Source organism: Argentina silus (assembly GCF_951799395.1).
Source record: "Argentina silus genome assembly, chromosome: 14".
In the NCBI taxonomy this organism is placed as follows: Eukaryota; Metazoa; Chordata; class Actinopteri; order Argentiniformes; family Argentinidae; genus Argentina; species Argentina silus.
This window is the reverse complement of record NC_139668.1, coordinates 12,744,690-12,772,270: the sequence shown is the minus strand read 5'-3', so window position 1 is coordinate 12,772,270 and position 27,581 is coordinate 12,744,690. Positions and strand designations below refer to the sequence as shown.

Sequence of the window (27,581 nt, the reverse complement as noted above, 5' to 3'; positions counted from 1 at the left end):
ATATGTGTTGAATTTCAATTTAACATCTGAACCAACTGCATATTAGACTGGAATTAAACCCATTTCAAATCATATTCACATTGTCGTTGGAGAGACACCTGTTCTCTTGCTCACTCTGCTGCTCATGGTCATTCTCTCCCCTCACCCCTCAGTTGAATGCTAATGGGACCACTTCATGGCATACAAGCATCGTATCCCCTTTAGTATGGTGGACACCATCTCAGTGCTTGGAAAAGTGGAGTTGACCTCTATCTCCTTCCAAGACCCTCTGGTGAGTACATAACAACATTGGTAGGCTATACATGCTGTTAAAACCTAATAGATTTTTAAGAGATCCTGCCACAAACTTTTTCTCTTAAGCTTTTCATGGTATATTTTTATGCAGAGTAATTATATCTGTGTAAAAACGTTATATGAGCTGGTATTTTAGTTTGGATTATGTGTGTTTACATAATTAATTGAAATGGCCAATTAAGAATTGGAAAGAATTTGAACAAAACAAAACTAACATAACTTTTCTCCTTCAGCCCTGCTTTCCTCCACAACCAGAATGTCCTTGTCAGCCAAGATTCAACCCCGTGTCGGCCTACAAGAAAGGGACAAAGTGAATTATGGAGAAACTACACTGTAAAAAAAAATCTGTTGTTTTTACGGAATAATACTGGCAGCTGGGGTTGCCAGAATTATTCTGTAAAAAATATGGCAACACCGTAATCTTCTTTACAGAACAATCTGTAAATATAACAGTTTAAAAATGTATAAAATAACATTTTAAACCAGTAAATTCAACATTGGATTTCTGCTAAATTAGCATAACCATTATGCTATTTAACAAAATCTTTTTTTTTACATCGAGTTGTTGCTTATTGTACATCAAATCCCATTCAATTTAACTGAAAAAGAACAAACAACATTATTTAACTGTAAAAGCCTCATTATAAGACTGTCATTCAACTACATTTTTTTGTAAATTCCCCTAAAAAATATTATATAATTTACTGTATTTTGATGCAATTATAACAAATGTTTACAGTAAAGGCAACATCCAAATACTGCAATTTCATGTAGAACTAAAGGCATTAAATCTTGTTCTATGACTTCTTTCTAATATAAATCTCAATTTGCATTAGCTGTTAGTGTCACCAGTGTTGCAGGAGAGGGGGGTAATACTCTACTACACCTATACCTAAACTAGTAGCCCGCCAACACTATGGCTACACGAACACTGTCCCCCTTAAAAGTTACTATACTGAAATATTTGTAAAAAAATCCAATACAAACTTGTCTTTCCAAGAATTTATTAGCCACAAAGCCGTAGACAAAAACATCTGTCAATTACCAATCATAACAACTTTATAAAAAACAATATGTCCAAATAAACACAAAACTGAGAAGGAAACAGAAGAAAAAATAGAGATATTCAAAAGACAGAATGAAAGAAAGTCCAAAAAAGGAAAGAAAAGTTAACTTACCACACACAACAATGGTTGGAGTTAAGGGAACTTGGTCGATCTGCACCTCCCCAGCAAGGCATGTGTCCTCCACATAACAGAACATTGCATCTTCTTTCTCATCAAAGTAAGAAAGCAGAAGCAACACCATCTCTTTGATGTTTTCATGGCAACCACTCAGCTCTCCTCTCATAACTTTATTCTTTATCACAGCCTGTAGAAACTTTTTGCTGTTCCAGAGTAGGTATCTTATCTCTTACAGGGTGCTGACTCCGCAGATGGGACAATGGTGTGACCAGCCCGTGAACAACAAGGGATGCCAAGTCTAAACCACGGTTCCTCCCCAACCAAATAGCCAGTCACAATCATTTTGTACACTGTAAATACTTTGTTTGACTGTTTGAATGCATCCATTTTTGGAGGGTTGGTTACAGATTAACAGCTTGCTGACTGTGATTTTCTTCTCCAAATGTGGTCCTTGTACAAGCCTAGAATTCTGACATATAAATAAATTGCTAAAAGTAAGAAGTAGTTTGTCTTCTCCTTCAAATAAAGAACACGTTTGCCCACACCATGCAACATGACATGACCAAAAACATTCCAGTAAACCCACAAAGGAACAGCTCAAAAGTAAAAAATGGAGAGTTCTAGAATGGCCAAGTCAAAGCTCGGATCTTAATCCTATTCAGATGCTGTGGGGTGATTTGGGTCATGGATGCAAGATACCCCTCAAACATCACTCAGCTGAAATAAATCTGCATGGAGGAGTGGAAAAAACTTTCTTCCAATCGATGCCAGAGACTGGTACAGTTGATTGAAGGTTACGTCAGGGGAAGAGTTCTTGAGAATTAAGCGTCACTTCCAGAGAACAGAGCTCTCTGTATATATATGAGGACTGCACTATGAGAACTAGAGAACTAAACAAAACTTTATATGAGAACTACAGCTCCAAAGAAATGGAATTTTACAACCAAGAACCATTCTATAATCCGGTAAATTAAGATTTTCAATTCACTCAGTAGTTGTTTGTGTGTACAACATGTAGATGCATTAATATTGTTAAATGTTAAATTTCATGATCGGGGGCTGGTCGTGAAGTCTGGAAAGCATCGTGCGTTTGCGCGCAACGTTGTTTCACGTTGTTTTCTGTTTTTAGGAATGCTTACATAATCAACTGGATGTTAAAAAGCAAAATAAAAATAATTAGCGATTCAGGCTTTGATGTTACATGACTAAAATATAATGTAGCGAACGGCGGGGCAGAGCAGCTTGCCTCAAGCGGGTATCGAACTCGCAACCTTCCGCTTACAAACCGGCCGCGCTAGCCACAACACCAAGAGAGTTAACTCACTTGGCGGAGCTGCTAACGGGCCTTACACAGGGTCGTTACACTATCCCCTCCGTTAGGGAGAGCGTGCCCTCACGCTTCACTATACAAGTCTCTCACGTGGACACGCCTCTCCGATGGCCTCACGGGCGCCATCCCACACCTAACACCAATGTAGCGAACGGCGGGGCAGAGCAACTTGCCTCAAGCGGGTATCGAACTCGCAACCTTCCGCTTACAAACCGGCCGCACTAGCCACAACACCAAGAGAGTTAACTTACTTGGTGGAGCTGCTAACGGGCCTTACACAGGGTTGTTACAATAAATTTGTTGTTTCTGTATTGCATGAGTAGCGCCACTTTAGGCATAGCCTATTGTAATAGGTAAAGGCAGAATCTCACCAGAGAGCATAATCTCATGTCATATTTATTCAAATTGTACTTCTGTCCCCTTTAGACAATCCCTTTCACACGCTCTATCCAAGGCGGCTTGCAAGAAGGGAAAACCATCACTATCACTGGAAGAGTCCCGTCTGGGGCAGGCAGGTGAGTCACCAGTAGTGTCGCGCGACCTGTCCCTCTCTCCTCAGCCCACTCAACGTTTCCCCCTGTTCCAATCATTCACATGGAACCTGATGATAGCCTACTGTCAATCATTTTTGGAGTAATTTCAAATAATGAAATATACTCCTTGATGATGATGAATACAAATATGACTCCTCTATACCTTTACAGTATGAATGTAGACTGTCAGAGCTCATCACAACCAAAGTAACATATTCCTCAATTGTTTGTTTTTGTTATCATATGAGACATTGATCAAACATTGATTGTAATGCTGCTGTCATGGAATATCATTCCTTGAGCGGAACAGATATGTCATAGAATATCAAGTGCTATTTTACTCAATCACTCAGTTATTCAATCACCTCTGGCTCAGTATAAATACTGTTCCACCTGAAAATGCTTCTAGCAGTAAACCTTCTGTAAATGAACGAATAGTTTTGTAAAATATATGTGCTTTTTACAGGAAAGTGTAACAGTCATCCCCCTTTCTCTCTCTCCCTTAAACAAACAAACACTGTCTCTCTCTCTCTCTCTCTCTCTCTCTCTCTCTCTCTCTCTTTTTTCTCTCATTCTGTTTCTTTGTCTCTTTCATCAGGTTCGAAGTGAATTTGCAGTGTGGGTCTCAGGCAGAGGCAGACATTGCCCTTCACTTTAACCCTCGCAATGACAGTGATCCAGGATATGTAGTGGCCAACACCTTCCAGCAGTCCACATGGGGGACAGAGGAGCGGATGCCACGGTCCCCCTTCCCCCCTGGCTCCAGTTTCAGCCTCATCATCACAGTCCAGCATGATGCCTACCAGGTCTAACTACTTCTCTGCTACTGTAGATGACAAATTACTCTGCACTAACTTTTTCTGACCTCAGTTGCGAAACAAGGCACTTCCTTGTTAATGTAAGTGAGAACAGAGCTTTCACATGATTACAGAGGGGTAAATGACTCGTAAACAAAGCCTGAGCAGGTTTGTGTTCTTATTAATTCTGTTCATGTCCTAATCTATAGTCACATTTTATTTTCTCTTTATTTATTTCATTTAATTTTGTCTCCATTTCTTTAAGTCCACTTAGGAAACAATACTAAATGACATTCATCATCTATGAATGAAAATCTACTAGCTGGCATATGTGTTGAATTTCAATTTAGCATCTGAACCGACTGCATATTAGACTGGAATTAAACCCATTTCAAATCATATTCACATTGTAGTTGGAGAGACACCTGTTCTCTTGCTCACTCTGCTGCTCTTGGTCATTCTCTCCCCTCACCCCTCAGTTGAATGCTAATGGGGACCACTTCATGGCATACAAGCATCGTATCCCCTTTAATATGGTGGACACCATCTCAGTGCTTGGAAAAGTGGAGTTGACTTCTGTCTCCTTCCAAGACCCTCTGGTGAGTACATAACAACACGTCTGGAAAGCATCATGCGGTTGCGCGCAACATTGTTTCACGTTCTTTTATGTTTTAGGAATGTTTACATAATCAACTGGATGTTAAAAAGCAAAATAAAAATAATTAGCGATTCAGGCTTTGATGTTACATGACTAAAATATAAATGTGTTGTTTCTGTATTGCATGAGTAGCGCCACTTTAGGCATAGCCTATTGTAATAGGTAAAGGCAGAATCTCACCAGAGAGCATAATCTCATGTCATATTTATTCAAATTGTACTTCTGTCCCCTTTAGACAATCCCTTTCACGCGCTCTATCCAAGGCGGCTTGCAAGAAGGGAAAACCATCACTATCACTGGAAGAGTCCCGTCTGGGGCAGGCAGGTGAGTCACCAGTAGTGTCGCGCGACCTGTCCCTCTCTCCTCAGCCCACTCAACGTTTCCCCCTGTTCCAATCATTCACATGGAACCTGATGATAGCCTACTGTCAATCATTTTTGGAGTAATTTCAAATAATGAAATATACTCCTTGATGATGATGAATACAAATATGACTCCTCTATACCTTTACAGTATGAATGTAGACTGTCAGAGCTCATCACAACCAAAGTAACATATTCCTCAATTGTTTGTTTTTGTTATCATATGAGACATTGATCAAACATTGATTGTAATGCTGCTGTCATGGAATATCATTCCTTGAGCGGAACAGATATGTCATAGAATATCAAGTGCTATTTTACTCAATCACTCAGTTATTCAATCACCTCTGGCTCAGTATAAATACTGTTCCACCTGAAAATGCTTCTAGCAGTAAACCTTCTGTAAATGAACGAATAGTTTTGTAAAATATATGTGCTTTTTACAGGAAAGTGTAACAGTCATCCCCCTTTCTCTCTCTCCCTTAAACAAACAAACACTGTCTCTCTCTCTCTCTCTCTCTCTCTCTCTCTCTCTCTCTCTTTTTTCTCTCATTCTGTTTCTTTGTCTCTTTCATCAGGTTCGAAGTGAATTTGCAGTGTGGGTCTCAGGCAGAGGCAGACATTGCCCTTCACTTTAACCCTCGCAATGACAGTGATCCAGGATATGTAGTGGCCAACACCTTCCAGCAGTCCACATGGGGGACAGAGGAGCGGATGCCACGGTCCCCCTTCCCCCCTGGCTCCAGTTTCAGCCTCATCATCACAGTCCAGCATGATGCCTACCAGGTCTAACTACTTCTCTGCTACTGTAGATGACAAATTACTCTGCACTAACTTTTTCTGACCTCAGTTGCGAAACAAGGCACTTCCTTGTTAATGTAAGTGAGAACAGAGCTTTCACATGATTACAGAGGGGTAAATGACTCGTAAACAAAGCCTGAGCAGGATTGTGTTCTTATTAATTCTGTTCATGTCCTAATCTATAGTCACATTTTATTTTCTCTTTATTTATTTCATTTAATTTTGTCTCCATTTCTTTAAGTCCACTTAGGAAACAATACTAAATGACATTCATCATCTATGAATGAAAATCTACTAGCTGGCATATGTGTTGAATTTCAATTTAGCATCTGAACCGACTGCATATTAGACTGGAATTAAACCCATTTCAAATCATATTCACATTGTAGTTGGAGAGACACCTGTTCTCTTGCTCACTCTGCTGCTCTTGGTCATTCTCTCCCCTCACCCCTCAGTTGAATGCTAATGGGGACCACTTCATGGCATACAAGCATCGTATCCCCTTTAGTATGGTGGACACCATCTCAGTGCTTGGAAAAGTGGAGTTGACTTCTGTCTCCTTCCAAGACCCTCTGGTGAGTACATAACAACACGTCTGGAAAGCATCATGCGGTTGCGCGCAACATTGTTTCACGTTCTTTTATGTTTTAGGAATGTTTACATAATCAACTGGATGTTAAAAAGCAAAATAAAAATAATTAGCGATTCAGGCTTTGATGTTACATGACTAAAATATAAATTTGTTGTTTCTGTATTGCATGAGTAGCGCCACTTTAGGCATAGCCTATTGTAATAGGTAAAGGCAGAATCTCACCAGAGAGCATAATCTCATGTCATATTTATTCAAATTGTACTTCTGTCCCCTTTAGACAATCCCTTTCACACGCTCTATCCAAGGCGGCTTGCAAGAAGGGAAAACCATCACTATCACTGGAAGAGTCCCGTCTGGGGCAGGCAGGTGAGTCACCAGTAGTGTCGCGCGACCTGTCCCTCTCTCCTCAGCCCACTCAACGTTTCCCCCTGTTCCAATCATTCACATGGAACCTGATGATAGCCTACTGTCAATCATTTTTGGAGTAATTTCAAATAATGAAATATACTCCTTGATGATGATGAATACAAATATGACTCCTCTATACCTTTACAGTATGAATGTAGACTGTCAGAGCTCATCACAACCAAAGTAACATATTCCTCAAACATTGATTGTAATGCTGCTGTCATGGAATATCATTCCTTGAGCGGAACAGATATGTCATAGAATATCAAGTGCTATTTTACTCAATCACTCAGTTATTCAATCACCTCTGGCTCAGTATAAATACTGTTCCACCTGAAAATGCTTCTAGCAGTAAATCTTCTATAAATTAACGAATAGTTTTGTAAAATACATGTGCTTTTTACAGGAAAGTGTAACAGTCATCCCCCTTTCTCTCTCTCCCTTAAACAAACAAACACTGTCTCTCTCTCTCTCTCTCTCTCTCTCTCTCTCTCTCTCTCTCTTTTTCTCATTCTGTTTCTTTGTCTCTTTCATCAGGTTCGAAGTGAATTTGCAGTGTGGGTCTCAGGCAGAGGCAGACATTGCCCTTCACTTTAACCCTCGCAATGACAGTGATCCAGGATATGTAGTGGCCAACACCTTCCAGCAGTCCACATGGGGGACAGAGGAGCGGATGCCACGGTCCCCCTTCCCCCCTGGCTCCAGTTTCAGCCTCATCATCACAGTCCAGCATGATGCCTACCAGGTCTAACTACTTCTCTGCTACTGTAGATGACAAATTACTATGCACTAACTTTTTCTGACCTCAGTTGCGAAACAAGGCACTTCCTTGTTAATGTAAGTGAGAACAGAGCTTTCACATGATTACAGAGGGGTAAATGACTCGTAAACAAAGCCTGAGCAGGATTGTTTTCTTATTAATTCTGTTCATGTCCTAATCTATAGTCACATTTTATTTTCTCTTTATTTATTTCATTTAATTTTGTCTCCATTTCTTTAAGTCCACTTAGGAAACAATACTAAATGACATTCATCATCTATGAATGAAAATCTACTAGCTGGCATATGTGTTGAATTTCAATTTAGCATCTGAACCGACTGCATATTAGACTGGAATTAAACCCATTTCAAATCATATTCACATTGTAGTTGGAGAGACACCTGTTCTCTTGCTCACTCTGCTGCTCTTGGTCATTCTCTCCCCTCACCCCTCAGTTGAATGCTAATGGGGACCACTTCATGGCATACAAGCATCGTATCCCCTTTAGTATGGTGGACACCATCTCAGTGCTTGGAAAAGTGGAGTTGACTTCTGTCTCCTTCCAAGACCCTCTGGTGAGTACATAACAACACGTCTGGAAAGCATCATGCGGTTGCGCGCAACATTGTTTCACGTTCTTTTATGTTTTAGGAATGTTTACATAATCAACTGGATGTTAAAAAGCAAAATAAAAATAATTAGCGATTCAGGCTTTGATGTTACATGACTAAAATATAAATTTGTTGTTTCTGTATTGCATGAGTAGCGCCACTTTAGGCATAGCCTATTGTAATAGGTAAAGGCAGAATCTCACCAGAGAGCATAATCTCATGTCATATTTATTCAAATTGTACTTCTGTCCCCTTTAGACAATCCCTTTCACACGCTCTATCCAAGGCGGCTTGCAAGAAGGGAAAACCATCACTATCACTGGAAGAGTCCCGTCTGGGGCAGGCAGGTGAGTCACCAGTAGTGTCGCGCGACCTGTCCCTCTCTCCTCAGCCCACTCAACGTTTCCCCCTGTTCCAATCATTCACATGGAACCTGATGATAGCCTACTGTCAATCATTTTTGGAGTAATTTCAAATAATGAAATATACTCCTTGATGATGATGAATACAAATATGACTCCTCTATACCTTTACAGTATGAATGTAGACTGTCAGAGCTCATCACAACCAAAGTAACATATTCCTCAATTGTTTGTTTTTGTTATCATATGAGACATTGATCAAACATTGATTGTAATGCTGCTGTCATGGAATATCATTCCTTGAGCGGAACAGATATGTCATAGAATATCAAGTGCTATTTTACTCAATCACTCAGTTATTCAATCACCTCTGGCTCAGTGTATATACTGTTCCACCTGAAAATGCTTCTAGCAGTAAACCTTCTGTAAATTAACAAATAGTTTTGTAAAATATATGTGCTTTTTACAGGAAAGTGTAACAGTCATCCCCCTTTCTCTCTCTCCCTTAAACAAACAAACACTGTCTCTCTCTCTCTCTCTCTCTCTCTCTCTCTTTTTTCTCTCATTCTGTTTCTTTGTCTCTTTCATCAGGTTCGAAGTGAATTTGCAGTGTGGGTCTCAGGCAGAGGCAGACATTGCCCTTCACTTTAACCCTCGCAATGACAGTGATCCAGGACATGTAGTGGCCAACACCTTCCAGCAGTCCACATGGGGGACAGAGGAGCGGATGCCACGGTCCCCCTTCCCCCCTGGCTCCAGTTTCAGCCTCATCATCACAGTCCAGCATGATGCCTACCAGGTCTAACTACTTCTCTGCTACTGTAGATGACAAATTACTATGCACTAACTTTTTCTGACCTCAGTTGCGAAACAAGGCACTTCCTTGTTAATGTAAGTGAGAACAGAGCTTTCACATGATTACAGAGGGGTAAAGGACTCTTAAACAAAGCCTGAGCAGGATTGTGTTCTTATTAATTCTGTTCATGTCCTAATCTATAGTCACATTTTATTTTCTCTTTATTTATTTCATTTAATTTTGTCTCCATTTCTTTAAGTCCACTTAGGAAACAATACTAAATGACATTCATCATCTATGAATGAAAATCTACTAGCTGGCATATGTGTTGAATTTCAATTTAGCATCTGAACCGACTGCATATTAGACTGGAATTAAACCCATTTCAAATCATATTCACATTGTAGTTGGAGAGACACCTGTTCTCTTGCTCACTCTGCTGCTCTTGGTCATTCTCTCCCCTCACCCCTCAGTTGAATGCTAATGGGGACCACTTCATGGCATACAAGCATCGTATCCCCTTTAGTATGGTGGACACCATCTCAGTGCTTGGAAAAGTGGAGTTGACTTCTGTCTCCTTCCAAGACCCTCTGGTGAGTACATAACAACACGTCTGGAAAGCATCATGCGGTTGCGCGCAACATTGTTTCACGTTCTTTTATGTTTTAGGAATGTTTACATAATCAACTGGATGTTAAAAAGCAAAATAAAAATAATTAGCGATTCAGGCTTTGATGTTACATGACTAAAATATAAATTTGTTGTTTCTGTATTGCATGAGTAGCGCCACTTTAGGCATAGCCTATTGTAATAGGTAAAGGCAGAATCTCACCAGAGAGCATAATCTCATGTCATATTTATTCAAATTGTACTTCTGTCCCCTTTAGACAATCCCTTTCACACGCTCTATCCAAGGCGGCTTGCAAGAAGGGAAAACCATCACTATCACTGGAAGAGTCCCGTCTGGGGCAGGCAGGTGAGTCACCAGTAGTGTCGCGCGACCTGTCCCTCTCTCCTCAGCCCACTCAACGTTTCCCCCTGTTCCAATCATTCACATGGAACCTGATGATAGCCTACTGTCAATCATTTTTGGAGTAATTTCAAATAATGAAATATACTCCTTGATGATGATGAATACAAATATGACTCCTCTATACCTTTACAGTATGAATGTAGACTGTCAGAGCTCATCACAACCAAAGTAACATATTCCTCAAACATTGATTGTAATGCTGCTGTCATGGAATATCATTCCTTGAGCGGAACAGATATGTCATAGAATATCAAGTGCTATTTTACTCAATCACTCAGTTATTCAATCACCTCTGGCTCAGTATAAATACTGTTCCACCTGAAAATGCTTCTAGCAGTAAATCTTCTATAAATTAACGAATAGTTTTGTAAAATACATGTGCTTTTTACAGGAAAGTGTAACAGTCATCCCCCTTTCTCTCTCTCCCTTAAACAAACAAACACTGTCTCTCTCTCTCTCTCTCTCTCTCTCTTTTTCTCATTCTGTTTCTTTGTCTCTTTCATCAGGTTCGAAGTGAATTTGCAGTGTGGGTCTCAGGCAGAGGCAGACATTGCCCTTCACTTTAACCCTCGCAATGACAGTGATCCAGGATATGTAGTGGCCAACACCTTCCAGCAGTCCACATGGGGGACAGAGGAGCGGATGCCACGGTCCCCCTTCCCCCCTGGCTCCAGTTTCAGCCTCATCATCACAGTCCAGCATGATGCCTACCAGGTCTAACTACTTCTCTGCTACTGTAGATGACAAATTACTATGCACTAACTTTTTCTGACCTCAGTTGCGAAACAAGGCACTTCCTTGTTAATGTAAGTGAGAACAGAGCTTTCACATGATTACAGAGGGGTAAAGGACTCTTAAACAAAGCCTGAGCAGGATTGTGTTCTTATTAATTCTGTTCATGTCCTAATCTATAGTCACATTTTATTTTCTCTTTATTTATTTCATTTAATTTTGTCTCCATTTCTTTAAGTCCACTTAGGAAACAATACTAAATGACATTCATCATCTATGAATGAAAATCTACTAGCTGGCATATGTGTTGAATTTCAATTTAGCATCTGAACCGACTGCATATTAGACTGGAATTAAACCCATTTCAAATCATATTCACATTGTAGTTGGAGAGACACCTGTTCTCTTGCTCACTCTGCTGCTCTTGGTCATTCTCTCCCCTCACCCCTCAGTTGAATGCTAATGGGGACCACTTCATGGCATACAAGCATCGTATCCCCTTTAGTATGGTGGACACCATCTCAGTGCTTGGAAAAGTGGAGTTGACTTCTGTCTCCTTCCAAGACCCTCTGGTGAGTACATAACAACACGTCTGGAAAGCATCATGCGGTTGCGCGCAACATTGTTTCACGTTCTTTTATGTTTTAGGAATGTTTACATAATCAACTGGATGTTAAAAAGCAAAATAAAAATAATTAGCGATTCAGGCTTTGATGTTACATGACTAAAATATAAATTTGTTGTTTCTGTATTGCATGAGTAGCGCCACTTTAGGCATAGCCTATTGTAATAGGTAAAGGCAGAATCTCACCAGAGAGCATAATCTCATGTCATATTTATTCAAATTGTACTTCTGTCCCCTTTAGACAATCCCTTTCACACGCTCTATCCAAGGCGGCTTGCAAGAAGGGAAAACCATCACTATCACTGGAAGAGTCCCGTCTGGGGCAGGCAGGTGAGTCACCAGTAGTGTCGCGCGACCTGTCCCTCTCTCCTCAGCCCACTCAACGTTTCCCCCTGTTCCAATCATTCACATGGAACCTGATGATAGCCTACTGTCAATCATTTTTGGAGTAATTTCAAATAATGAAATATACTCCTTGATGATGATGAATACAAATATGACTCCTCTATACCTTTACAGTATGAATGTAGACTGTCAGAGCTCATCACAACCAAAGTAACATATTCCTCAAACATTGATTGTAATGCTGCTGTCATGGAATATCATTCCTTGAGCGGAACAGATATGTCATAGAATATCAAGTGCTATTTTACTCAATCACTCAGTTATTCAATCACCTCTGGCTCAGTATAAATACTGTTCCACCTGAAAATGCTTCTAGCAGTAAATCTTCTATAAATTAACGAATAGTTTTGTAAAATACATGTGCTTTTTACAGGAAAGTGTAACAGTCATCCCCCTTTCTCTCTCTCCCTTAAACAAACAAACACTGTCTCTCTCTCTCTCTCTCTCTCTCTCTCTCTCTCTCTCTCTCTCTTTTTCTCATTCTGTTTCTTTGTCTCTTTCATCAGGTTCGAAGTGAATTTGCAGTGTGGGTCTCAGGCAGAGGCAGACATTGCCCTTCACTTTAACCCTCGCAATGACAGTGATCCAGGATATGTAGTGGCCAACACCTTCCAGCAGTCCACATGGGGGACAGAGGAGCGGATGCCACGGTCCCCCTTCCCCCCTGGCTCCAGTTTCAGCCTCATCATCACAGTCCAGCATGATGCCTACCAGGTCTAACTACTTCTCTGCTACTGTAGATGACAAATTACTATGCACTAACTTTTTCTGACCTCAGTTGCGAAACAAGGCACTTCCTTGTTAATGTAAGTGAGAACAGAGCTTTCACATGATTACAGAGGGGTAAATGACTCGTAAACAAAGCCTGAGCAGGATTGTTTTCTTATTAATTCTGTTCATGTCCTAATCTATAGTCACATTTTATTTTCTCTTTATTTATTTCATTTAATTTTGTCTCCATTTCTTTAAGTCCACTTAGGAAACAATACTAAATGACATTCATCATCTATGAATGAAAATCTACTAGCTGGCATATGTGTTGAATTTCAATTTAGCATCTGAACCGACTGCATATTAGACTGGAATTAAACCCATTTCAAATCATATTCACATTGTAGTTGGAGAGACACCTGTTCTCTTGCTCACTCTGCTGCTCTTGGTCATTCTCTCCCCTCACCCCTCAGTTGAATGCTAATGGGGACCACTTCATGGCATACAAGCATCGTATCCCCTTTAGTATGGTGGACACCATCTCAGTGCTTGGAAAAGTGGAGTTGACTTCTGTCTCCTTCCAAGACCCTCTGGTGAGTACATAACAACACGTCTGGAAAGCATCATGCGGTTGCGCGCAACATTGTTTCACGTTCTTTTATGTTTTAGGAATGTTTACATAATCAACTGGATGTTAAAAAGCAAAATAAAAATAATTAGCGATTCAGGCTTTGATGTTACATGACTAAAATATAAATTTGTTGTTTCTGTATTGCATGAGTAGCGCCACTTTAGGCATAGCCTATTGTAATAGGTAAAGGCAGAATCTCACCAGAGAGCATAATCTCATGTCATATTTATTCAAATTGTACTTCTGTCCCCTTTAGACAATCCCTTTCACACGCTCTATCCAAGGCGGCTTGCAAGAAGGGAAAACCATCACTATCACTGGAAGAGTCCCGTCTGGGGCAGGCAGGTGAGTCACCAGTAGTGTCGCGCGACCTGTCCCTCTCTCCTCAGCCCACTCAACGTTTCCCCCTGTTCCAATCATTCACATGGAACCTGATGATAGCCTACTGTCAATCATTTTTGGAGTAATTTCAAATAATGAAATATACTCCTTGATGATGATGAATACAAATATGACTCCTCTATACCTTTACAGTATGAATGTAGACTGTCAGAGCTCATCACAACCAAAGTAACATATTCCTCAAACATTGATTGTAATGCTGCTGTCATGGAATATCATTCCTTGAGCGGAACAGATATGTCATAGAATATCAAGTGCTATTTTACTCAATCACTCAGTTATTCAATCACCTCTGGCTCAGTATAAATACTGTTCCACCTGAAAATGCTTCTAGCAGTAAATCTTCTATAAATTAACGAATAGTTTTGTAAAATACATGTGCTTTTTACAGGAAAGTGTAACAGTCATCCCCCTTTCTCTCTCTCCCTTAAACAAACAAACACTGTCTCTCTCTCTCTCTCTCTCTCTCTCTCTCTCTCTCTCTCTCTTTTTCTCATTCTGTTTCTTTGTCTCTTTCATCAGGTTCGAAGTGAATTTGCAGTGTGGGTCTCAGGCAGAGGCAGACATTGCCCTTCACTTTAACCCTCGCAATGACAGTGATCCAGGATATGTAGTGGCCAACACCTTCCAGCAGTCCACATGGGGGACAGAGGAGCGGATGCCACGGTCCCCCTTCCCCCCTGGCTCCAGTTTCAGCCTCATCATCACAGTCCAGCATGATGCCTACCAGGTCTAACTACTTCTCTGCTACTGTAGATGACAAATTACTATGCACTAACTTTTTCTGACCTCAGTTGCGAAACAAGGCACTTCCTTGTTAATGTAAGTGAGAACAGAGCTTTCACATGATTACAGAGGGGTAAATGACTCGTAAACAAAGCCTGAGCAGGATTGTTTTCTTATTAATTCTGTTCATGTCCTAATCTATAGTCACATTTTATTTTCTCTTTATTTATTTCATTTAATTTTGTCTCCATTTCTTTAAGTCCACTTAGGAAACAATACTAAATGACATTCATCATCTATGAATGAAAATCTACTAGCTGGCATATGTGTTGAATTTCAATTTAGCATCTGAACCGACTGCATATTAGACTGGAATTAAACCCATTTCAAATCATATTCACATTGTAGTTGGAGAGACACCTGTTCTCTTGCTCACTCTGCTGCTCTTGGTCATTCTCTCCCCTCACCCCTCAGTTGAATGCTAATGGGGACCACTTCATGGCATACAAGCATCGTATCCCCTTTAGTATGGTGGACACCATCTCAGTGCTTGGAAAAGTGGAGTTGACTTCTGTCTCCTTCCAAGACCCTCTGGTGAGTACATAACAACACGTCTGGAAAGCATCATGCGGTTGCGCGCAACATTGTTTCACGTTCTTTTATGTTTTAGGAATGTTTACATAATCAACTGGATGTTAAAAAGCAAAATAAAAATAATTAGCGATTCAGGCTTTGATGTTACATGACTAAAATATAAATTTGTTGTTTCTGTATTGCATGAGTAGCGCCACTTTAGGCATAGCCTATTGTAATAGGTAAAGGCAGAATCTCACCAGAGAGCATAATCTCATGTCATATTTATTCAAATTGTACTTCTGTCCCCTTTAGACAATCCCTTTCACACGCTCTATCCAAGGCGGCTTGCAAGAAGGGAAAACCATCACTATCACTGGAAGAGTCCCGTCTGGGGCAGGCAGGTGAGTCACCAGTAGTGTCGCGCGACCTGTCCCTCTCTCCTCAGCCCACTCAACGTTTCCCCCTGTTCCAATCATTCACATGGAACCTGATGATAGCCTACTGTCAATCATTTTTGGAGTAATTTCAAATAATGAAATATACTCCTTGATGATGATGAATACAAATATGACTCCTCTATACCTTTACAGTATGAATGTAGACTGTCAGAGCTCATCACAACCAAAGTAACATATTCCTCAAACATTGATTGTAATGCTGCTGTCATGGAATATCATTCCTTGAGCGGAACAGATATGTCATAGAATATCAAGTGCTATTTTACTCAATCACTCAGTTATTCAATCACCTCTGGCTCAGTATAAATACTGTTCCACCTGAAAATGCTTCTAGCAGTAAATCTTCTATAAATTAACGAATAGTTTTGTAAAATACATGTGCTTTTTACAGGAAAGTGTAACAGTCATCCCCCTTTCTCTCTCTCCCTTAAACAAACAAACACTGTCTCTCTCTCTCTCTCTCTCTCTCTCTCTCTCTCTCTCTCTCTTTTTCTCATTCTGTTTCTTTGTCTCTTTCATCAGGTTCGAAGTGAATTTGCAGTGTGGGTCTCAGGCAGAGGCAGACATTGCCCTTCACTTTAACCCTCGCAATGACAGTGATCCAGGATATGTAGTGGCCAACACCTTCCAGCAGTCCACATGGGGGACAGAGGAGCGGATGCCACGGTCCCCCTTCCCCCCTGGCTCCAGTTTCAGCCTCATCATCACAGTCCAGCATGATGCCTACCAGGTCTAACTACTTCTCTGCTACTGTAGATGACAAATTACTATGCACTAACTTTTTCTGACCTCAGTTGCGAAACAAGGCACTTCCTTGTTAATGTAAGTGAGAACAGAGCTTTCACATGATTACAGAGGGGTAAATGACTCGTAAACAAAGCCTGAGCAGGAATGTTTTCTTATTAATTCTGTTCATGTCCTAATCTATAGTCACATTTTATTTTCTCTTTATTTATTTCATTTAATTTTGTCTCCATTTCTTTAAGTCCACTTAGGAAACAATACTAAATGACATTCATCATCTATGAATGAAAATCTACTAGCTGGCATATGTGTTGAATTTCAATTTAGCATCTGAACCGACTGCATATTAGACTGGAATTAAACCCATTTCAAATCATATTCACATTGTAGTTGGAGAGACACCTGTTCTCTTGCTCACTCTGCTGCTCTTGGTCATTCTCTCCCCTCACCCCTCAGTTGAATGCTAATGGGGACCACTTCATGGCATACAAGCATCGTATCCCCTTTAGTATGGTGGACACCATCTCAGTGCTTGGAAAAATGGAGTTGACTTCTGTCTCCTTCCAAGACCCTCTGGTGAGTACATAACAACACGTCTGGAAAGCATCATGCGGTTGCGCGCAACATTGTTTCACGTTCTTTTATGTTTTAGGAATGTTTACATAATCAACTGGATGTTAAAAAGCAAAATAAAAATAATTAGCGATTCAGGCTTTGATGTTACATGACTAAAATATAAATTTGTTGTTTCTGTATTGCATGAGTAGCGCCACTTTAGGCATAGCCTATTGTAATAGGTAAAGGCAGAATCTCACCAGAGAGCATAATCTCATGTCATATTTATTCAAATTGTACTTCTGTCCCCTTTAGACAATCCCTTTCACACGCTCTATCCAAGGCGGCTTGCAAGAAGGGAAAACCATCACTATCACTGGAAGAGTCCCGTCTGGGGCAGGCAGGTGAGTCACCAGTAGTGTCGCGCGACCTGTCCCTCTCTCCTCAGCCCACTCAACGTTTCCCCCTGTTCCAATCATTCACATGGAACCTGATGATAGCCTACTGTCAATCATTTTTGGAGTAATTTCAAATAATGAAATATACTCCTTGATGATGATGAATACAAATATGACTCCTCTATACCTTTACAGTATGAATGTAGACTGTCAGAGCTCATCACAACCAAAGTAACATATTCCTCAATTGTTTGTTTTTGTTATCATATGAGACATTGATCAAACATTGATTGTAATGCTGCTGTCATGGAATATCATTCCTTGAGCGGAACAGATATGTCATAGAATATCAAGTGCTATTTTACTCAATCACTCAGTTATTCAATCACCTCTGGCTCAGTGTATATACTGTTCCACCTGAAAATGCTTCTAGCAGTAAACCTTCTGTAAATTAACAAATAGTTTTGTAAAATATATGTGCTTTTTACAGGAAAGTGTAACAGTCATCCCCCTTTCTCTCTCTCCCTTAAACAAACAAACACTGTCTCTCTCTCTCTCTCTCTCTCTCTCTCTCTCTCTCTTTTTTCTCTCATTCTGTTTCTTTGTCTCTTTCATCAGGTTCGAAGTGAATTTGCAGTGTGGGTCTCAGGCAGAGGCAGACATTGCCCTTCACTTTAACCCTCGCAATGACAGTGATCCAGGACATGTAGTGGCCAACACCTTCCAGCAGTCCACATGGGGGACAGAGGAGCGGATGCCACGGTCCCCCTTCCCCCCTGGCTCCAGTTTCAGCCTCATCATCACAGTCCAGCATGATGCCTACCAGGTCTAACTACTTCTCTGCTACTGTAGATGACAAATTACTATGCACTAACTTTTTCTGACCTCAGTTGCGAAACAAGGCACTTCCTTGTTAATGTAAGTGAGAACAGAGCTTTCACATGATTACAGAGGGGTAAAGGACTCTTAAACAAAGCCTGAGCAGGATTGTGTTCTTATTAATTCTGTTCATGTCCTAATCTATAGTCACATTTTATTTTCTCTTTATTTATTTCATTTCATTTTGTCTCCATTTCTTTAAGTCCACTTAGGAAACAATACTAAATGACATTCATCATCTATGAATGAAAATCTACTAGCTGGCATATGTGTTGAATTTCAATTTAGCATCTGAACCGACTGCATATTAGACTGGAATTAAACCCATTTCAAATCATATTCACATTGTAGTTGGAGAGACACCTGTTCTCTTGCTCACTCTGCTGCTCTTGGTCATTCTCTCCCCTCACCCCTCAGTTGAATGCTAATGGGGACCACTTCATGGCATACAAGCATCGTATCCCCTTTAGTATGGTGGACACCATCTCAGTGCTTGGAAAAGTGGAGTTGACTTCTGTCTCCTTCCAAGACCCTCTGGTGAGTACATAACAACACGTCTGGAAAGCATCATGCGGTTGCGCGCAACATTGTTTCACGTTCTTTTATGTTTTAGGAATGTTTACATAATCAACTGGATGTTAAAAAGCAAAATAAAAATAATTAGCGATTCAGGCTTTGATGTTACATGACTAAAATATAAATTTGTTGTTTCTGTATTGCATGAGTAGCGCCACTTTAGGCATAGCCTATTGTAATAGGTAAAGGCAGAATCTCACCAGAGAGCATAATCTCATGTCATATTTATTCAAATTGTACTTCTGTCCCCTTTAGACAATCCCTTTCACACGCTCTATCCAAGGCGGCTTGCAAGAAGGGAAAACCATCACTATCACTGGAAGAGTCCCGTCTGGGGCAGGCAGGTGAGTCACCAGTAGTGTCGCGCGACCTGTCCCTCTCTCCTCAGCCCACTCAACGTTTCCCCCTGTTCCAATCATTCACATGGAACCTGATGATAGCCTACTGTCAATCATTTTTGGAGTAATTTCAAATAATGAAATATACTCCTTGATGATGATGAATACAAATATGACTCCTCTATACCTTTACAGTATGAATGTAGACTGTCAGAGCTCATCACAACCAAAGTAACATATTCCTCAAACATTGATTGTAATGCTGCTGTCATGGAATATCATTCCTTGAGCGGAACAGATATGTCATAGAATATCAAGTGCTATTTTACTCAATCACTCAGTTATTCAATCACCTCTGGCTCAGTATAAATACTGTTCCACCTGAAAATGCTTCTAGCAGTAAATCTTCTATAAATTAACGAATAGTTTTGTAAAATACATGTGCTTTTTACAGGAAAGTGTAACAGTCATCCCCCTTTCTCTCTCTCCCTTAAACAAACAAACACTGTCTCTCTCTCTCTCTCTCTCTCTCTCTCTCTCTCTCTCTCTCTTTTTCTCATTCTGTTTCTTTGTCTCTTTCATCAGGTTCGAAGTGAATTTGCAGTGTGGGTCTCAGGCAGAGGCAGACATTGCCCTTCACTTTAACCCTCGCAATGACAGTGATCCAGGATATGTAGTGGCCAACACCTTCCAGCAGTCCACATGGGGGACAGAGGAGCGGATGCCACGGTCCCCCTTCCCCCCTGGCTCCAGTTTCAGCCTCATCATCACAGTCCAGCATGATGCCTACCAGGTCTAACTACTTCTCTGCTACTGTAGATGACAAATTACTATGCACTAACTTTTTCTGACCTCAGTTGCGAAACAAGGCACTTCCTTGTTAATGTAAGTGAGAACAGAGCTTTCACATGATTACAGAGGGGTAAATGACTCGTAAACAAAGCCTGAGCAGGATTGTTTTCTTATTAATTCTGTTCATGTCCTAATCTATAGTCACATTTTATTTTCTCTTTATTTATTTCATTTAATTTTGTCTCCATTTCTTTAAGTCCACTTAGGAAACAATACTAAATGACATTCATCATCTATGAATGAAAATCTACTAGCTGGCATATGTGTTGAATTTCAATTTAGCATCTGAACCGACTGCATATTAGACTGGAATTAAACCCATTTCAAATCATATTCACATTGTAGTTGGAGAGACACCTGTTCTCTTGCTCACTCTGCTGCTCTTGGTCATTCTCTCCCCTCACCCCTCAGTTGAATGCTAATGGGGACCACTTCATGGCATACAAGCATCGTATCCCCTTTAGTATGGTGGACACCATCTCAGTGCTTGGAAAAGTGGAGTTGACTTCTGTCTCCTTCCAAGACCCTCTGGTGAGTACATAACAACACGTCTGGAAAGCATCATGCGGTTGCGCGCAACATTGTTTCACGTTCTTTTATGTTTTAGGAATGTTTACATAATCAACTGGATGTTAAAAAGCAAAATAAAAATAATTAGCGATTCAGGCTTTGATGTTACATGACTAAAATATAAATTTGTTGTTTCTGTATTGCATGAGTAGCGCCACTTTAGGCATAGCCTATTGTAATAGGTAAAGGCAGAATCTCACCAGAGAGCATAATCTCATGTCATATTTATTCAAATTGTACTTCTGTCCCCTTTAGACAATCCCTTTCACACGCTCTATCCAAGGCGGCTTGCAAGAAGGGAAAACCATCACTATCACTGGAAGAGTCCCGTCTGGGGCAGGCAGGTGAGTCACCAGTAGTGTCGCGCGACCTGTCCCTCTCTCCTCAGCCCACTCAACGTTTCCCCCTGTTCCAATCATTCACATGGAACCTGATGATAGCCTACTGTCAATCATTTTTGGAGTAATTTCAAATAATGAAATATACTCCTTGATGATGATGAATACAAATATGACTCCTCTATACCTTTACAGTATGAATGTAGACTGTCAGAGCTCATCACAACCAAAGTAACATATTCCTCAATTGTTTGTTTTTGTTATCATATGAGACATTGATCAAACATTGATTGTAATGCTGCTGTCATGGAATATCATTCCTTGAGCGGAACAGATATGTCATAGAATATCAAGTGCTATTTTACTCAATCACTCAGTTATTCAATCACCTCTGGCTCAGTGTATATACTGTTCCACCTGAAAATGCTTCTAGCAGTAAACCTTCTGTAAATTAACAAATAGTTTTGTAAAATATATGTGCTTTTTACAGGAAAGTGTAACAGTCATCCCCCTTTCTCTCTCTCCCTTAAACAAACAAACACTGTCTCTCTCTCTCTCTCTCTCTCTCTCTCTCTTTTTTCTCTCATTCTGTTTCTTTGTCTCTTTCATCAGGTTCGAAGTGAATTTGCAGTGTGGGTCTCAGGCAGAGGCAGACATTGCCCTTCACTTTAACCCTCGCAATGACAGTGATCCAGGACATGTAGTGGCCAACACCTTCCAGCAGTCCACATGGGGGACAGAGGAGCGGATGCCACGGTCCCCCTTCCCCCCTGGCTCCAGTTTCAGCCTCATCATCACAGTCCAGCATGATGCCTACCAGGTCTAACTACTTCTCTGCTACTGTAGATGACAAATTACTATGCACTAACTTTTTCTGACCTCAGTTGCGAAACAAGGCACTTCCTTGTTAATGTAAGTGAGAACAGAGCTTTCACATGATTACAGAGGGGTAAAGGACTCTTAAACAAAGCCTGAGCAGGATTGTGTTCTTATTAATTCTGTTCATGTCCTAATCTATAGTCACATTTTATTTTCTCTTTATTTATTTCATTTCATTTTGTCTCCATTTCTTTAAGTCCACTTAGGAAACAATACTAAATGACATTCATCATCTATGAATGAAAATCTACTAGCTGGCATATGTGTTGAATTTCAATTTAGCATCTGAACCGACTGCATATTAGACTGGAATTAAACCCATTTCAAATCATATTCACATTGTAGTTGGAGAGACACCTGTTCTCTTGCTCACTCTGCTGCTCTTGGTCATTCTCTCCCCTCACCCCTCAGTTGAATGCTAATGGGGACCACTTCATGGCATACAAGCATCGTATCCCCTTTAGTATGGTGGACACCATCTCAGTGCTTGGAAAAGTGGAGTTGACTTCTGTCTCCTTCCAAGACCCTCTGGTGAGTACATAACAACACGTCTGGAAAGCATCATGCGGTTGCGCGCAACATTGTTTCACGTTCTTTTATGTTTTAGGAATGTTTACATAATCAACTGGATGTTAAAAAGCAAAATAAAAATAATTAGCGATTCAGGCTTTGATGTTACATGACTAAAATATAAATTTGTTGTTTCTGTATTGCATGAGTAGCGCCACTTTAGGCATAGCCTATTGTAATAGGTAAAGGCAGAATCTCACCAGAGAGCATAATCTCATGTCATATTTATTCAAATTGTACTTCTGTCCCCTTTAGACAATCCCTTTCACACGCTCTATCCAAGGCGGCTTGCAAGAAGGGAAAACCATCACTATCACTGGAAGAGTCCCGTCTGGGGCAGGCAGGTGAGTCACCAGTAGTGTCGCGCGACCTGTCCCTCTCTCCTCAGCCCACTCAACGTTTCCCCCTGTTCCAATCATTCACATGGAACCTGATGATAGCCTACTGTCAATCATTTTTGGAGTAATTTCAAATAATGAAATATACTCCTTGATGATGATGAATACAAATATGACTCCTCTATACCTTTACAGTATGAATGTAGACTGTCAGAGCTCATCACAACCAAAGTAACATATTCCTCAATTGTTTGTTTTTGTTATCATATGAGACATTGATCAAACATTGATTGTAATGCTGCTGTCATGGAATATCATTCCTTGAGCGGAACAGATATGTCATAGAATATCAAGTGCTATTTTACTCAATCACTCAGTTATTCAATCACCTCTGGCTCAGTATAAATACTGTTCCACCTGAAAATGCTTCTAGCAGTAAACCTTCTGTAAATGAACGAATAGTTTTGTAAAATATATGTGCTTTTTACAGGAAAGTGTAACAGTCATCCCCCTTTCTCTCTCTCCCTTAAACAAACAAACACTGTCTCTCTCTCTCTCTCTCTCTCTCTCTCTCTCTCTCTCTTTTTTCTCTCATTCTGTTTCTTTGTCTCTTTCATCAGGTTCGAAGTGAATTTGCAGTGTGGGTCTCAGGCAGAGGCAGACATTGCCCTTCACTTTAACCCTCGCAATGACAGTGATCCAGGATATGTAGTGGCCAACACCTTCCAGCAGTCCACATGGGGGACAGAGGAGCGGATGCCACGGTCCCCCTTCCCCCCTGGCTCCAGTTTCAGCCTCATCATCACAGTCCAGCATGATGCCTACCAGGTCTAACTACTTCTCTGCTACTGTAGATGACAGATTACTCTGCACTAACTTTTTCTGACCTCAGTTGCGAAACAAGGCACTTCCTTGTTAATGTAAGTGAGAACAGAGCTTTCACATGATTACAGAGGGGTAAATGACTCGTAAACAAAGCCTGAGCAGGATTGTGTTCTTATTAATTCTGTTCATGTCCTAATCTATAGTCACATTTTATTTTCTCTTTATTTATTTCATTTAATTTTGTCTCCATTTCTTTAAGTCCACTTAGGAAACAATACTAAATGACATTCATCATCTATGAATGAAAATCTACTAGCTGGCATATGTGTTGAATTTCAATTTAGCATCTGAACCGACTGCATATTAGACTGGAATTAAACCCATTTCAAATCATATTCACATTGTAGTTGGAGAGACACCTGTTCTCTTGCTCACTCTGCTGCTCATGGTCATTCTCTCCCCTCACCCCTCAGTTGAATGCTAATGGGCATCACTTCATGGCATACAAGCATCGTATCCCCTTTAGTATGGTGGACACCATCTCAGTGCTTGGAAAAGTGGAGTTGACCTCTATCTCCTTCCAAGACCCTCTGGTGAGTACATAACAACATTGGTAGGCTACAAGCTGTTAAAACACGTATGGTCTAACCAACAAAAATTTGTGTTCAGCTGGTGATTTGCTGGTGATCAGACCCATCTAAAAAAGTCTTTTTTTTTAGATGGGTCTGATCACTCATGCTACAGTACAGTAGGTGGAGCTTTATTTTGATTACCCGTATGCCAGGCTGCCTGTCTGACTACCGCCTGCCTGCCTGACCCCTGCCTGTCTGATTACCTGTCTGGCTGCTCGACCCCTGCCTGTCTGACTACCCGCCTGCCTGCCCGACCCCTGCCTGTCTGATTACCCGCCTGCCTGCCGAACCCTGGACCGACCCTGGACTACTCTCCCAAGGATTATCTCCCTCCCCTACCCCTCTCCCCATTTACTTTCTATTAAATACACCTTCGGGCTTAAACCTACCGTCTCTGTGTGTGGTCAATCTGGTTCTTCAGACGTTCACGGGTAACACCTTCATTGTGATTGTGACACATTCAGAGAAATACAGTTGCCTACGATTTACACGAAAATTTCGCAATCAATAGCACTCCTCCTATCTCTCCTTGTATGCACCTCCTCCATATGTCCAGCCATCGGTCTTTGTTAAAGCCTTTTCCTTTCTTGTTGTGTAATTCTATGTTGTAAATGATGCCACACTTTTTTGGCCACAGGAAGTGGTTCATTCCAAATCTTCCCTTCACATTCAGGTTTTGCCATATAAGAGTGCCATCAATGGTGGACTCTACCCTGGCAGGACCATCATCATCCAGGGGGTGGTTACCCCATCTAGTAAAAGGTCTGGAGTTGTCTTGTCTGTTTGAATAATACTTTGCATGTATTATAGGATTATGTTTATGCAGCATAGAAGATGTCTCTGCTAGTTTCCCGTCTCTGTTGTAGGAACAGAGGTCATATCCTCACTCTTGATGTTATTATAGTTTGAGAAAAGTTTGCACACCTTAGCTTGCTCCAGGTTCTCAGAGTGAATAAATAAACGTAGAAAAGGAAAATAACACCTGATGAAGGTCTGTTGACCGGAACAATGGTATCTTTCCATATAAATGTTAAGTAGTTTTGTTAAAGAGTTTTTTCCTTTTCTATGATGTTATTATGAATGTCATTATGGACTGGCTCAATGCTATATTTCAGGCAAAGCTTATTCAACTCTTTTGCATGGTATTTCAAGAATACGATATCTGTATGTATATAGTATACTGTATATTAAATAATGACTCACGTCAATGACGCCTGGGAGAAGCTACAGGGCATCCTGGAAGTGCTGGTGTGCTTATATCAGGGCTCAGTAACACTGATGGCTTCTTTACCCAGCTTCTTCGTTAACCTGGGCTTTAACTCAGAGCTGGTGCTGCACTACAACCCCTGCTTTGATGAGAACACTGTAGTGTGTAACAGCAAGCAGAAGTCCAAGTGGGGCAATGAGGAGCACACTGTTGGCACGCCCAGCCCTTCGTGGTACTGAAGCTACCATCACCTTTGTAATGTTATGAATTCATAATGTTGCTTGTTTTTATTTACAAGACTGTTACTGTAGTTAAGAAACAACAGGGTCAAAAGACATGTAATGTAAAGATGTTTCCGATCAATCATTTTAAAATCAGGCAATCATGGAGACCCATCCTCAACGAGCCTACATAATATTGTGGACAGGGTGCACCTGCAAAAGAGGCCTTGGACTCAGTGTGTTTCCCCTGTATAAATAAATTGCTAGCTTTCGAGACTTGTGTGATCAAGTCAGAGTGCGAGGAAGCAATACTGTTTGCGGCAGCGTGACACCTATTGCATGAGTTGTAATGTACTTTCTGTGCTCACTTCAGCGCTATTTGTTCAAGCAAAATGGAACCTTCAGTCTGTGACAATTAGCAAGATAGTTCACTTTAAAGATGCTGCGCTGTTCTAAGACTTGTCTTGTTGTCTCCTACGAAGCTCACTCCTACCGGTTTGTGGTCAATTGGATTCTGACCAGCAGCTTCAAGCACCGCACACCGACCTGCAGATGATTAACGTCCTGGAGGTGGACGGTGACATCAGTTTGACTTCTGTGATAGTTTAGAGCTGTGGTTCACAGCCTTCTGTGGAGACTGTAGCCCTTTCTCAACTGTCAGAAAGTCTGTCCTCTTCATCTCCTCTGTCCTCTTCATCTCCTCTGTCCTCATCTCCTCTGTCCTCATCTCCTCTGTCCTCATCTCCTCTGTCCTCATGTCCTCCGTGACCAGGAAACCGATACGTGGTTGCCATATTTAGTAGCGTATCAATTGTACAGGTTACAAATTACATGAATATAATGTGCACTACTATAAATGAGCAATCATGTTCCCTTTTGCTTGATGAACCGCTCGTTGGATATAAATATTTACCATCTACAGGTGAAGGTAATGATAATTTTAGTTGTGGAATTCTTTTAAAAGATCAGGTTTTCATATCAGCTTGAGCTATTGTAAAATCGTTCATAACATTGACAAAACGTGACACATTAAGAGGGTCAAATTAGTAGATGATGGACATTATAGATTATTGTTGGGTTAGATTCAGGTGAACACATCTGCCCATAGTTTAGAACCAACTACAAATATTGGACAAAGTTAAAGTATTTACTTTAATATACTCTAAACAACTGAGTAATTGTATGTGTGTTAATTTGAAGATTTGTTTATTTTTTGTCATAACTGTAATAACAGAAAAAATAAATGTTGCAATTTTTCACAACCTGTGAAATTGCAAGAGATAATAGGTGCCAGCCTGACACTCGTCCACTAGATGGCAGCCTGCCTTGGCCAGACAGGCGTGACAGAGTGCTAGAGTACTACTTACTATACTAATTAGTTAGATTTTTAGTCATACATTTTTACATTCTTACCAGCAATCTCTCTATAAGTGACTATATATATGTGTCCACCCTGCAATAAATACAATTGAAAGAATCAAAACAAACAAGAATCAAAACAAAATTATTTTTTATTGAATTAAAACATGTATTTAGTCAACCCCCCCCCCCCCAATCTGTCCCCACTCTTTCGCTTCTAAATAAACTTAGAAATATATATATATTTGTTGCTTTAGAGGTGCAATCTGTCATGTCTATGTTCCCTGGGGTCAATTCAAACACTGCTAATATTTAAATAATTTCTTGCATGTACAGTGGGGGAAATAATTATTTGATCCCCTGCTTATTTTGTTAGTTTGCCTGATTACAAAGAAATGAGCGGTCTATCATTTTTATGGTACTTTTATTTTAACAAATAGACATAGAATATCAACAAAAAAAGTCCAGAAAAACATATTATATAAAGTTATAAATTAATTTGCATTTGATCGA

General features: G+C 40.5%; 3 protein-coding genes across 3 annotated transcripts; all 3 read left to right on the top strand.

Moving 5' to 3' along the window:
- Positions 1–129: 129 nt before the first annotated feature.
- Positions 130–9,294, top strand: LOC310815375 (galectin-8-like; the record flags this gene model as incomplete). Its single annotated transcript, XM_083685112.1, has 12 exons — positions 130–271; positions 3,235–3,323; positions 3,940–4,147; positions 4,618–4,737; positions 5,032–5,120; positions 5,737–5,944; positions 6,415–6,534; positions 6,829–6,917; positions 7,497–7,704; positions 8,175–8,294; positions 8,617–8,677; positions 9,284–9,294. Exons 1-12 carry the CDS (start codon positions 176–178, stop codon positions 9,292–9,294), a joined length of 1,419 nt encoding a protein of 472 aa, XP_083541238.1. The 5' UTR covers positions 130–175.
- Positions 9,295–9,384: 90 nt separating this feature from the next.
- Positions 9,385–17,119, top strand: LOC310815374 (galectin-9-like; the record flags this gene model as incomplete). Its single annotated transcript, XM_083685111.1, has 14 exons — positions 9,385–9,491; positions 9,962–10,081; positions 10,376–10,464; positions 11,028–11,235; positions 11,706–11,825; positions 12,120–12,208; positions 12,790–12,997; positions 13,468–13,587; positions 13,882–13,970; positions 14,550–14,757; positions 15,228–15,347; positions 15,642–15,730; positions 16,310–16,517; positions 16,988–17,119. The coding sequence occupies exons 1-14, from the start codon at positions 9,420–9,422 to the stop codon at positions 17,117–17,119; spliced, it is 1,872 nt and encodes a 623-aa protein (XP_083541237.1). The 5' UTR covers positions 9,385–9,419.
- A 1,084-nt stretch (positions 17,120–18,203) lies between these two features.
- Positions 18,204–25,174, top strand: LOC310815373 (galectin-8-like; the record flags this gene model as incomplete). The annotated part of the gene is made up of 12 exons (XM_083685110.1): positions 18,204–18,310; positions 18,781–18,900; positions 19,195–19,283; positions 19,863–20,070; positions 20,541–20,660; positions 20,955–21,043; positions 21,650–21,857; positions 22,328–22,447; positions 22,742–22,830; positions 23,445–23,652; positions 24,123–24,242; positions 25,148–25,174. The coding sequence occupies exons 1-12, from the start codon at positions 18,239–18,241 to the stop codon at positions 25,172–25,174; spliced, it is 1,470 nt and encodes a 489-aa protein (XP_083541236.1). The 5' UTR covers positions 18,204–18,238.
- Positions 25,175–27,581: the final 2,407 nt, after the last annotated feature.